A 14,494-nucleotide genomic window follows, 5' to 3' on the forward strand; every position below is an offset into this window, starting at 1 on the left:
ACTCACACTCATGTCAAAAATGGATGAAGAGTTTGAGAACGACGAGAAGACTATGTTGAATTAGGCCTAAGCACAGCGGATATCAACTTACTTCAGCAAAGTAGACGTCGTCTTTAACTCCTTCCTAGAATTTTAACCCATCTGTAATGATGTTGACGAGGTATTATTCTTTGATACCAAATCTTTGTAGTATCTCTCATTTTTCACAATTCTTTTAATTATTTATCGATATTGCATAGTCTTTATCAAATAGTTTGAACCATGTACAGCGTAAAGATTAATATAGCTTACTTTTGGGTCAATATTTATAACAATAATTAAGCTAAGCATTTAATTGACTTTTTAACTTTAAGTAAAAAATTAAATTTTTTTTATTGTGGTAACATTGGGCAATAATTTTACTTCTCATTGGATTTTTTCTCATTTCTCAAAACTCATCTAAACAACAAATGCTGCCAATTGCAAATTAATTTAATTAATTCCGTTGATGGAAATTATCACCAAAGATGATGGCGAATGCAGTGCGTGCTGCAATTTATGCTGGTGTAATTTATGCGCTCAACTGTACTGGTGATTTCCATATTGCCAATAGCGAAATGGGTTGCCATCATTAATATTGTCGCACACGAAAATGCACTTTGACGTTCATTAATTTCGTTGTAATTAAATCGCGTAAATGATTGGAATTCTCGCATTTTATGCATATTATTTCGAACGCCCGCGCAGGAAGGGCTCAAATTGACTGTGAAAATGAGCTGTGAGCGGCATGAAGTTGTGGAAAATTCTATAATCGAACAAAATTGAGTATTAAAAAACTTAATTTTCATAAACGACCATATCGTTAATGTCAAAAGCAAATGCTATACATCACAATGAATTATGGCATTTGCTCAACTAATGCAACTTAAAAGTAATTCAAATTTCACAATAAAATTAAATTTGAATAAATTTTCTAAAAATTATAAAAGGAATATATATATGTTATAAAGGTTTAAGTAAAATAAAAGAAGTAATAAAATGTGAACAGCATGCCGTGAAGGTACGAGAGAAATGGTTTTGAAATAAATAGTTGCTCATAAATCACAACTTAACTCTAATTAAAAAATCTCCTCTAATGACCCGCAAGGCAGGCATATTGAAATTTTTATGTGCGTCAGTAATTTAAACGCCCATTTCGGTTAGTTGCAGTCATAAAAACTACAACAGTTATAATAAAACTTCATTTACTACAGAATATTACAATAAAATAAAAAAAGGAATATTAAAGACGACGTCAAATAATTCTCTCACAGGGTTATGTGTTGGTTTTTAATGCACTCTACATATACGGTGAAGTCAAGTAGTAATGTCTTCAGATAAAGGCAATTTGTGCTCAACTTTTGAACTGGAACATATGGAGTGACTTCATCGTAAACACAACATTTTCAAATGTCAAAAGGTCATATATTGCAGACACGTTTCAAACAAATAGAGATAAATATAAATAAAAAAATAATAGAGTGGATTTTAATGTAGCAAGGTTTGATCCAAATGGTGGTAATATACTATAAAAAATATTTTTTGACAATGTAAACATTTTTTTAATCCAATATACATAATATAAAAGCAAAAAATGTAGATTTTAATAAAATTTTTTGATCTTAACACAATATTCAAATTGTTAAAACCCAAGTTTGGTTAAGTAAATACCTGAAGAAAAGTGTGAACGAAGACCAAAACTCAATTGTTGTACAAACGTTGCGTTCAATTTGAAGAATATGAACTTCAGAAATTGAAAAACCTATATTAGTGAAAGATCCTTAGCAAATTAATATGCCGACTAAATTCCACCATGTCCTGCACAGCCAAAGATAGATACTATTCCTTTCTAACAATTAACCATAATAATAATTCCGTTTTATTTTTATTTACTTAGTTATTACAATCCATTTCTTAGCCTGATTTAGCACCCTTCGCTAGACTTCCCTTCTAATTTCATTATTTCTACAGTCCATTAACTTATTAACTCCACCTGTGACATGGTGCAACAAGCCAACATATTCTTTTATCGGTTACCGCTTCGAATACGTTTATCACTCATGCATAGTTTCCCATATTTACGACATGACCAAACCAATGACAAATTATCATTATAAAGCTTGTGTTTCATATATTTACGGTAGTTGTCGCCAAGTCTTATAGAATCACAGATCTTGCTGCTAGTATTGCTCCTACATTCTCTAATAGCATCTACGTTTTCGCTACATATACCTTCTGATGGTTCTGTTAGATGGACACATTGTATTTTTTATTGAGCCTATAGCAGTAACAATTGACGTAGTCCATAGTTTTTTAATGTAATTACCTGGCATAAAGGGTTAACAACACGGCGCTTTTAAAACACATTTCTGTATAACACAACAATAACACTCCCATTAGAGATTCGGCACCAATTGCAGGTATATGTTTAGTTATAGTTTCCTACATGGGTAGAAATTGAGCCCATCTAATGCCTCTACTGTTCTACACCTGATGATGAAATCTACCCTACTTATTGAATGAAAGTAACGAATGTAGTCATACCTGCGTAACTTTAAGTCCGCCAAGTTTAGTAGGTCAAAACTGCTGAAGCTGGTGATACTGTCCCCGTAATACTAGATTTACACCTCCGCTCAGATACCGTAAGTGGAACTCACTTGTTACTATTTATACTCCAACCAGTTTTGACTTGTTCCTATTCTATCTTAGTCATCTTTTACCTGTCTTAAGAAGTCTTACCTCGGGAATATTCTAACCACTCTTCCGTAATCACCATTTAATAATGGTTTTTGTCCGTTGATCTCCACGCTGATATAGTGATCAATATAATAACATTGTTGTTACTTACTCAGGTGCCCAGAAAAATAAAATCCCTAACAATATCAACGTAATTATAGGCGCCAACAACTCGATATCTGAACGAGGCGTATTTCTGCCAATAACCGGCATTTACTACTGTGTATAGAATAGTACATAATCTCATGGTAATAGTATTTTGAAGAGGAATGCATCCAGGATGTAGCCCACAGCTTTATTATGACTAATATCACAATTGTTGAGATTCTGTTTACACAAACTAAGTGAATAGCCTGTCATATCAACGATATTTCAGTTATTAAAGTCCTGTTGCTACAAGTTAAGTGGATATTCTGTTATAATACTGCATTTCCTGATGTCCTTTTTTTGCAAGACTAGTTCATTTTATTCTTTCATTTGACTTAAATTCAACTGCCAATATTATGTTTACCATTTCGGAGAATATATTTTACAAATAAGTAGGACAGGATAACTCATGTATATTCATGTTCATTAAAAGAATAAGAGTGCACTATATTAGGGTCCTTAAGAGAACAAATAGCAAAACCTCAAATAATGAAAGTATAAAAATTTAAATGAATTTTTATTTTACTTGTTGGCTGTGTTAATTTTGCATATCAACTATTTTGCTCTGTAATGTTTTTAATTTTAATTTTAATATTTTTATTTTGCTGGCACTGCACATTTTGCACATTTTGCACATTTTGCACATTTTGCACTGCTTGTATCTGCACTTTCATTAAAAAAGTATTAAAATATTTAAACCTTTTTCCTTACTCTTCTATTTTATTATTTTGTAAATTTTGCCATTACACTTTGGCATAAAATTTTGTTTTCCTGTTTTGTGCCTTGTTTGTGCATTTTTTGTACCTTTTCTGTACCTTTTTATTTCGTTAAACTGTTGATGGTTGCTGCAGTTGGCAGCAATGGCCAACATCCAATCAACTTGTCAGCATGCGTGTAAGTATGCGTTACTTTGCCACCAACTGCAAAAACAGCTGATATACATGTATGTGTAGGTGTGTGTGTATGTGGTCTTATATGCAAGCAGGCATTGCAACCATTTGCTTTTATTGCAACAGCAGCTGTTGTTGTTGTTGCTGCTGCTGCTGCTACTGAAGAAAATGTTGCTGTTGTTAGCATTCGCTCATTATGAAACTTTCATGAGGTCATTTCAAGCGTGATTTATGCTTTTTTTTAAATTAAAAACTTGACAAAGGATTTGGTGGAAAAAGCAGCATAAGTTAAGGCGGCAAAATTAAAAACATAAAGCATCCAACATTATGCACTTTTGTACTGCTATGACTTTCACTCTACGTTCTCTCTTTAAGTTTTTATATTATTTCTATAAATTTGAACTGTTTTTTTTTTTTTGTTGGCTAATATTTTTTTATTTACATATCAAATGTTAAATTAATTATTTTTTTATTTTTAATAAGAAAGTATTCCACCTAAACATATAACATATCATATTATATATTTTTCTTATAATATTTGCATTTTCGATTTAAATTTCAAACAGTAAAAATATATCTATTAATTTATATTTCCACATACCATGAGAATTTATTTTTTTTTATTAAAAAAAATTGTTTTATTAAAAAAATCAACTTTTAACTAAACTTCCGATTTCTTTATTATTTTTACAAAAAAAATAAATGTAATTTTAAAAATAATAGATAATAGATCAAAATTTCAGCCACACTTATCAGTGTTGCCTTAAAAAAATGTAAAAAGCGCTCAAATGCGTCTATACTCGCTTTTATAAAAGTGGTTCCCTTTACTTGCTGTTTTGACCTAATTTTTGGATCCTGTATTATTTTAAAGTTTACTATATCAATGAAAAACTTCACAGTTCTTCTGTTTTATAACGTTTTATATAAAAATTTGCGAGACATGTCCAGAGCGATAACAAATCCAGTTGTCTAGTTATAGAACAAATCTTATAAACACTATTTCTTTAAATTACTACAAGTTATTTGCATCTATGCTAAAATACATCTATACTAATATTAAGCAATACTTATGACTAAGTTAAATTTCGATTTTAGAAGAATATAATCCTATGCTAATACCCATCATCTTGAACTATTTGAGTTTATTGCCTAAAAATTATCTCAAAACTACTAAATTATTTGATTGAAATCTTTGCAAGTGTCTTGAAAGTTACTGTAATTCCATAACGACTCTGGATGGGATTGAAATTCTGTTGAATTGGATGGGATTGAAAATTTGGATGAGAATAAAAGGAAGATGAGTATATTATGGTAAATTGTTTTACTTTCCTACAATTGTGAACAAATTAAGAACGCGTTATAGTGTCTAATTAAGTAAATATTAGAGAACAGTAAATACTATAGGAAGAATTAAATTATCGCAATGTTCGATTTCTGAGATGATTAAATACCCCATAAATAAATACCATAAGACCACATACGTGTAAGGACATTAAGTTTATTTCTTGGTGACTGGGTGACTGTCTATTAGTTAAGTACTTTTATAAGCTGAAGGTGAAGTAATGTGAGTTACCTATCTAACTTAAGATAGTTACAACATATTTGAGATAAGTTGACAGTTAATATTACTGTATTTAATATTAATATAAATTATATTAATATATATATATATTTTTTGTTAAACGATAAAATGAATCCATTGCTGGATTCGTGTAATTATTGCTGTACCAAACTGTCTCATCGGCTTAAACCTAATAACTGTCGCATACGGAGTCATTTTATTTTAATATTGTTTTTATTATAATATATTATGTTAATGTATTTAAACAGCGCTCGGGCGCCAAACTGGTGGTCAGCGACGATATGCCTAGAAGTATTCGAAAAAAAAAATTTCTGTAACATTTTTAGTCTTCTAGGAGTTTACTACACCTAACTAATCCGAACAAACCTCGAGCTGTAGGAGCTTTATTACGACTTTGATATAGTTCAAAAAATTAAAATTTAGCAACTTCGCTGGCTTGGTCATATCGCGAGAATGGATAACAGAAGTTGGAAAACCCAGGTGTAAACATAGACATAAACCAATATTTCAATTGTCAAATAACATAAAGCAGCTGTTAATTAAATTAATTAAATTAATTAACTAATTTTCTTTAAACTAGTAATATATCTAAAGTGTTATGAATTCATCCCGGAAATTATATATTTTGCCTGAGCTTACTTAATCAAAATAAGAACTGTACTAAAAATAAATCTCAGATGAAAAACTTGCCCTAGATTTGTCAATCGAAAATTATAAGAGTAAGTAAAGCAAAAGTCAAAATTTTTACTACTTTCTTCTATAATAGCTTGTGATCCATTTTATTGTTCTGTGATATCGCAGCAAATGTTTTCATAATATAATTTCTATTTACAATTGTAATCGAACCTTTAGGTTTAATATCAGATTCTTCCAGTGAAATTTTTTTAGATATTTCTTTCTACTTAGTAACTGATTTAACATTTTTAGAAGTTTCAAAGTTTCTTCCGTTATAATTTGTTCTCCTTTCATTTATCTATGCTATCGTAACTAATATTTTTATAATATTATTGTTTCTTCCGTTATAGTTTTTTCTCCATTCTATTAATCTATGCTATCACAACTAATATTTTTATAATGTTATTGTTTCTACTGTTATAGTGGAAGATCAACTATGAGTTTCTTCAAATGAACTTATATTGGTATAGCTTTCCAGTTACTAACTGATATTATATTTTTGGTAATTTCTAACAAAATCGTTTGTTCTACATTCTATTATTTATAATGAAGAGAATGCTTTGGTAAAATTTACTTTTTCACTATTGTAGTCAAAGACGCAAACATCACAGAGATACATATTTTGCTCTACGCTACGGTGTGCATAATATATGTTAAGGAAAGTGCATACAAATGGGTCTGTATAAGCTTAAATTCGCATTTGTATCTATAGCTCGTATATGTTTATATGGGAAAAGTAGAGAGGAAATAATTTAAAATAGCACAGAATGAAATGCAACAAAAAAAAAGTGTATAAATAATATAAAAAATATTTGTAATTTACCAAAGAAAAGAAATCCGTACTAAAAGCGCTGAAGCATTTTTTAATTCCGCAAATGTTTTCTTAACGTTAAAATTCCATGAAAGGAAAAAGGGTGGAACTGATGCAGTTGCACTCGCAAGTTGTTGAAAAGTTTTTAATCAAATAAAAATACGAATCGAATTAAATCACATACACAACAGTGCCGTCTAAAGTAGAGTCTTTCCGAAATCTATGGCAATTATGGGTTTGTGTTGTTTGTTTTGGCTTACAATGAAATCGTAAAAAATCTAATAAAATTAAATGAAAATCATGTTTGACGTTGTGCTTGACTTGAACGCTGATTGAAACGTCAGTATGGCAGGCAGTTTCTTCACTTCTTAGTTTCATTTTACTGTATTTTTTTTTTTTTTGCTTCACTTCTATTTTCATGTTAATATTTTTTAATGATAAATTTTCATTTGACACTGCAGACAAACAAGGCATATCCGGCGCGCATGCAGTGGAAAGGAGTTAATTATCATGTGCGATTGAATGTCGTGAGAAAGCAGAATGAGTGTCACCAGCAAAATTAGCTGCGAACAGTGGAGTTGGAAGCATTTTTCTCACAGGTATTTTCCGACTATTTTCAACAACTCCATTTATACGAAGATGGAGTTATGAGCTATGGTTTTGGGTTTAGGGGTGATATTATGACATTAACGAGCAGCGGATGTCAGTGCACTGTAGTCAATACACACAATCTGTAAATATGTATACACTGTAGTACATACTTATAAGAATTGATCAGGATTAGCAGAACAACAAGAAGGGAATGTATAAAATATTTTTATAGCAATTGAAAGATAATTAAGTACATTTTAATTGATATTTATTATAACAGATTTGACGGGACCCTATGCTCCATTTAGTAGTGAAGGACTGCAGTAAGTAAGTAAATAACAGATTTGACAACATATTTTTCATACATAATTCATAATATTTTCATACCAAAAGTAATATTTTTGAACATTTTATAGAAATATACTTAAAGAGCTAAATATTCTTCTGCCAACTTTAAATATAATTAATATCAAATACTTTTTTTCTTTAGATAATTTTTTGAAATATTGTTTGTACACATGTGCTTTGGTAATACTTCAAGTACATTAATCCCTATGTACTGGTAAGACATGCCACTTAAACATTCAACAATCCTAAATTTGTCATTTCAAAATTTCATTAATTTTATTTGAGTTTCGTCTCTGTTGTGTTTTGTGACTTTTAATGCATTTTTATTTATTTAATTTGTAATATGAGTACTTCGCCTTCGTCCGTCTGTCTGTCTATTTGTCTGTCTTCATATTCGACATATTACATATTAAAATGATGTGAGATAGATTTTATGTGATTGCAGGTTGAGTCAGACTAGATGCTACTTTAGTTAATAAAAATTTTGTCATCACAAAGTTTTAGATCTTGTCAGACATGCAAACCAATTTATTTGATTTTAACAGCAAATTTAACCTTTTGGAATGAAAAAAAAAAAGTCAACATTGATATTACTATAGTTTTTTACACTTTTATACATAATCAACCTTTATGAAAACTATCAGAAATTCGGAAATTTTTCGACTTAAACTCAGCGGTTAATATAGACTTTTTGGCTTAAATCAGTGATTTACAACCTTTCTTTGACCAAGGACCGCTTTGGTATGCCTGTTTTTAGTAAGGACCACAAAGTTTAAGAATAATAAACTATATGATTATTTTAATATGCTTTATGCTACTCTGATATAGTATACAATGAATTGTATAAGTACATAGGTACATTATATTGACTGTAAAATAGATATATAATTACTTGAACATTTTTAGTGCTTATTTTCTAATAAGTGTAGTCTCAATAAACAAACTACAAACTATGTATTAACATATGAAACCACTACTCTATATGACAACTGCTAGGTTACACTCTTAGCAAAAGTTTGAAAAGAAAAATAACTACTAATGCTACATTATTATGGGTGATTCTTGATTTTGTGGTATCGAAAAACAAATTATCTTGCCGTTAATAATTTTCTTTACTTTTCTTGATTTTTAATACACTCAAGTTCATATGTTTTTATCTAATAAATAGTAGGAGATATAATTTAAATATGCTTTCAGTAATCTTGATGACCTCGATGATACAATTCTATATTTTCCATCATGTACCCCCTTTTTACGTTGCTCTAAAAGCTCAGAACTATGTACAATATGTGAAACAGGTATGAAAAATAAAAATATTTAAATTTAATTCAAATTGAAAATATAGAAAGTTATAATATAGTAATAAGATAGTTACTGTTTTTATACTCGAATATAAGCTTAGGCTGTCTTTAGTATTTTATCAATGAAATAAAATAAGATCAATGAGATGTTTTTCGCTTTCGAATCATATTTGTTACAAATTTTTTCATAGTAATATAATATATAATTTTTTTAAGTTGTTTTAAACTTAGCTTAAACGTCATGAGCAGTTTAGTTAACAGAGATGTAAATCTGATGCTGTTGATATACTTGAGATATATATACACAAAAATTTATTTCTGACTTCATAATATTATGACATAATATAAACATTTATTCTCTTATTAATAAAAAACTTAAATCAATAAACTTTGAAGAGTTTAACAAACAAGAAACCTGAAATCTGAGCTCAATATTAGAACTGCGACTTTAGAAAACTAATTAGCTTTTGTTGATCTAAGTTAGTAGTTTCAATTTGTCGGTTAAAGTCAAAGCAGTTTATAGTTTCCACGGCGGAAACTAACTTGCATAATTTTTCGCTATAATAAAATACTTGAATACTGTAATTACTCTGTGAATTATTTAAGATTGTTTATTTTAAGTCATATTGTGAAAAAAACATGATTTTAGTGAAAAAACAAACTATTGTAATTTATTTGATATTATTTAATTTACTGACTCGTGTTCATTCGCTACAACTCAATATCGACAGAGATGAAACATATGTTAGCGGAGAGTCACAGAGAGAGGTTGCCACTGGCAATAAAAATTCAAATGAAAAACTTTTGCGTATATCAAAAAGTAAAGAACCTGAAAATGTTCCGGGAATTTCTACTGTTTCCGACAATCCAGCTGAACAATCCGCTAACCAGGAAGTACTTTATCTCCAACATGCGCAAAATACCAGGTTTGTTTGAAATGTTCAATTATGCGTTCATACGTACATAGTCTATTTAAATGCTAATTAGTGGTAAGGAAAAGTTGCAAGTTGACACAACAACAAGAACAACAACCACACCAACTAGAACGGAAACAACAACAACAACAATAATACCAACGTCAACACCAATCAGCACAGGAACAACAACAACAACAACAGAACCAACTGCAACAACAACAACAACCACAACAACATCAGCAACAACAACAACCACAACAACATCAGCAACAACACCAATAGCAGCACCAAAAACAATAACAGCAACAACAACGTCCACAACAGCAGCAACAGCAACGACAACAACAACGACAACCACAACAACAACAGCAGGAACAACAACAACTACTACAACAACGACAATAATTCCGACACATACACTAAAAAATATATACACAAAACCTTTACCTCTATTGAATAAAGCAGAAAATGAAAATATACAAGAAATCTCTGCTGGTAATAGAAACTTTATGGACCGATCTCCAAGCAATACTTTTCATCCTACTGCTCACCAACAATATAATAAGTAATTGTCTAATGTATTTGAAAATCGCTTCTTAATATTAATAAAGTACATTTGATTTTGTTTTAGTGTAGAGATCCAGGAAAATTATGGTACGACTACAACAAATAGAGTTAAAAGTGTATATAGTAAGCCCTTAGCTTTGCTAAATCGTACAGAACCACAAAATATTCATGAAGTGCCAATTATTAATAAAAGTACTACTGAGAAACCTGAAAGAGAGAAATCACATAAATTTTCAGTCCCACAATATCACAGGTTGGTTGGTTTTGCATTTACTTTAAACGTTTCCCTAATATTCATGACATCTATTTAAGAAGTTATAGTGGTGAAGAAATACAGGACGATGAAACAACAAAAAGTATATATGCGAAAGAACCTAAAATAAAATATGTGTCCACTACCGATTTTCCACAATATCATAGGTTTGTTTCTAAAAGAAATCATTAAATATGTATTTATTTGATACTAATATAATCTACTTGGTTAAATTTTAGTGGAGAGACAACGCCGACGGATTGTAAATATTGTTGCAGTGAAGAAAAATTCCCGTGTGCACAATGTTGCGATGTTGGGCCAAACTTAAGTGAAGGGCTTCTTAAATCTTCAGGTGGTTAGTTTTGAATATATATTTTCAAAAATTTATTTGGAAAATAATAATGATAATAAGAAAAAATTCATTTAATTCTGAAGACAGAATCTGAAAATGAAACAGAAACATCAGTACAACCACTGGTTAATAGTTAAATAAGATATTTTTGCAATTTTACTTTATTTTAGTATCATTTTGTTTTTTTTTTAATGAATGTATTAGAATTAATCGGGACATATACACTATATCTCGTTTTAACAATAACTCAGCCATAACTTGACGGATGGCAGATCTTTGCATTCAAGTAGTCGAGAGTTTGATGATTGTCTGCATAATCACGGTGTTTTACTTATAACCCCACAAAAAAGTCCAGAAGTTAAAAAACACATAATATCGGTCCCCAACTTTCATTATCACAACGTAAAATTACACATACGGAAAATTTCTCAAGCAATAAAGACCATATAACTTCTGCATTTATATATCAAAAATTTCTCGGAAAATTTCTCAAGCAATAAACCCAAAACAAGACATTATATGTGGCTTTAATCCTATAAAGACCACATAACTTCTGCATTTATATCTTCTAAGGAATAAATCTCGTGATTGTAGCGATCACAATTTATAGTTTGTGTCACATATGCGCACTTTTCAAAAAAGAATACGTCAGACTTATAATACCTAAAGACCAAATAGTTCAATCACACGATGACTTTTTGTAAATTTTTTAGTATTTTAGTATTATCAGTTATTAGTCGGTTTTTACTAAGACAAATGACAGACATGAATATTTCTGTATATAGCTGCAAAACTAAAAACAATTCCCGTTTTTAAAAAAAATTGGATATAAATAATTGCCACCATATTTGTTGTAAGTTTGTAACAGATTTAGTGATTGTTAAACAATCCGTATAGTATAGTTTTAGACTTAAAACTACACATAAGACGTATGATAGAAAACTCTATAGAATTGCCTTAATGATAAAAAATGGTTTCAAGCATATGGTTATCACGAGAGTATCTTAAGAAATTGATTCCAAACGAGTCAAATTTCCACCATAGTGCTTTCGATGGTGGCGTATAGACCAACAATTTCAAATACCCTTCCATAAAAGTGGTACAATGGCCTTAGCTTACAAAATCGTCTGTTTCAAGAGAATACATGTCCATCAAACTCTTCTTCCAATAAGTCTAATTGCTACGTTAGAGGTATGACAACCTTCTTCTTAAAATTCTGAGGTTTAATTTGCCAGACTATGACATTAGGATGTTGGAAAGACACTATAGATTATTATTTAACTATGTATATAGTTTATCTCGTTATAGACGAAATGATAAATAGAGAAGTGAATCTGTAGTGTAAATATAGTTTCCGTAAAACTATGCTTTAATAACTGTTAATTACTTCAGAGAGTATAACAGCCGTTCGATTTTTTGAGCTATCAGTTCTAAAAAAAATAATTCCGTAGCTTTTATACTCTGTTTTGGACACTTATAATTACGACTACAGTTCGTTTGAAGCTACCACTCTAGTAAGTATGCTTTTTATTAAAAGTATATACATATATATGCATATATATTTATATGAATTTAATATTCTGTAAATAAATTAAATTTATAACTTTCTATAAATATACTTGAAGTGAAACCTTTAAAAAAAGTGTAACATTTTTTATGCTATTTTTTCAATGTCTGGGTTGGCGTTTAAAGCGCCTTATATACTTTGCAATTATGATAAAATTTAAATCTTAATTGAAAAAGTGCAATAAATCATATAAAATTATTTTTAAACAAAGTTTAAAAAATGTATGAACACGTGTAAGAAGTGTGACCCGAATTTTCTATAAACCAAAATTTCATTTTTATTTCACTCAATGAAGAAAAATACATAACTTAAAAAATTAAGCACAAAAACGAAAACAAAACTGTCAAGTCTTCGATAATTTTTTTCGATCGACGAAATAAAAGTCAAAATCTTCACGGGAGCTCCATTGGCTGTTGCATTAAAACATAAAATTAAAAATCCATAAAAAAAATATTGAGGAAAATTCATTTGCACACATCCAGAAAGAAGCCACAGTATCCAGCATAAAATGCTGCTATAATGCGTTTCCAGTTGCATTGAACCATAAAGTGATGCATTCGATGCTACTCATTGCAATTGCAATGCATTTCATTTCATTAATATTTATAGATACTGCATTTATTGGCGTTGTTGCGTGCTGCAATTTTTTTGTTGCATCTTTACTTTGAGCAAACAATTAATACAAATGTTTCAATATGCAGATATAAGATACTTTTTATGCTGCACTTAAAAGTCATGCAAATGTACACGGAAAGCAAATTACAAGCAAAGTTGACAAGTGCATTACTTCATTACTTAATGTGGAGAACAAGAAAACACTAAAGATACTTTGCATTCTACGAAGCATACAAAATGTGAGTATGAACTATTTGAAGAAATATTAGGTAAATTAAGTAACTGAAAATTGATGTGCACAAAAATATGCTCAATACGCAAGAAATATCTACGAAATTATAAACATAAAATTTATTTTTATCTTAAGTATCATTTCAATACGGCAGAGTAGAGTTAAAGTGCACAAGAGGTTGCTTACTTCAAGCCAAACTGCCAGCAGCAATGGCAGCAACGGCAGCAACGGCAGCAAGCACCAGAGATTGCTCATATGCCTTAATGGGTATGTATGGCTGCTGTTGCTATTCGTGCTCGTACGAATATTGCTGATGCTGCACACGCACTTTATTTCGTATCATCATCAACATGCAGCATCATCATCATCATCAGCAAACATCTTCCAACGACCAACAGAAGTGGAAAGGCACCGTCCTATCCATTGTCGTCAGCGTACGTTCTATAACATAATTTCCCTTAATATATATTTTTTTTTATATAAAATCATATTTTTTTTTATACTTTTTTATACTCTACATATATTTAATATCAACCTCTTTACTTTCGTTTATTTTTTCCCATTTTATAATTTTTTTTTGCCGTGTTGACAAAAAAAAACTATATACTTATTGTGAGCGTACACTCAGATACTTTTTTATTTTCTTAAAATGTTTTATTTATTATTTAATGTGAGATTTTTCAGTTTTTATTTATGATTTTTTACAGAATTTTCATAACATCATAAAAAAGAGTCAAACATAATTTCAGCATCTGTGCAGGAGGTGATTTTTCTATTTATTGATGACATGCGATTCAATGGTTTTATTTTCCGTTGATTTTCTTAATTTAAAAAAAAAGTCTTGTTTTTATTTTCATTTTGAGATTTTATTTTAATCTTAACCAATTAGTTG

At 29.8% G+C, this 14,494-nt stretch overlaps 1 protein-coding gene across 1 annotated transcript; it reads left to right on the plus strand.

Moving 5' to 3' along the window:
• Positions 1 to 10,386: 10,386 nt before the first annotated feature.
• Positions 10,387 to 11,354, plus strand: LOC119678352. The gene is made up of 4 exons (XM_038090136.1): positions 10,387 to 10,581; positions 10,648 to 10,836; positions 10,899 to 11,003; positions 11,076 to 11,354. The coding sequence occupies exons 1-4, from the start codon at positions 10,526 to 10,528 to the stop codon at positions 11,194 to 11,196; spliced, it is 471 nt and encodes a 156-aa protein (XP_037946064.1). The 5' UTR covers positions 10,387 to 10,525; the 3' UTR covers positions 11,197 to 11,354.
• The last annotated feature ends 3,140 nt before the right edge of the window (positions 11,355 to 14,494 follow it).

This window comes from Teleopsis dalmanni, chromosome 2, assembly GCF_002237135.1.
Source record: "Teleopsis dalmanni isolate 2A chromosome 2, ASM223713v2, whole genome shotgun sequence".
Classification (NCBI taxonomy): domain Eukaryota; kingdom Metazoa; phylum Arthropoda; class Insecta; order Diptera; family Diopsidae; genus Teleopsis; species Teleopsis dalmanni.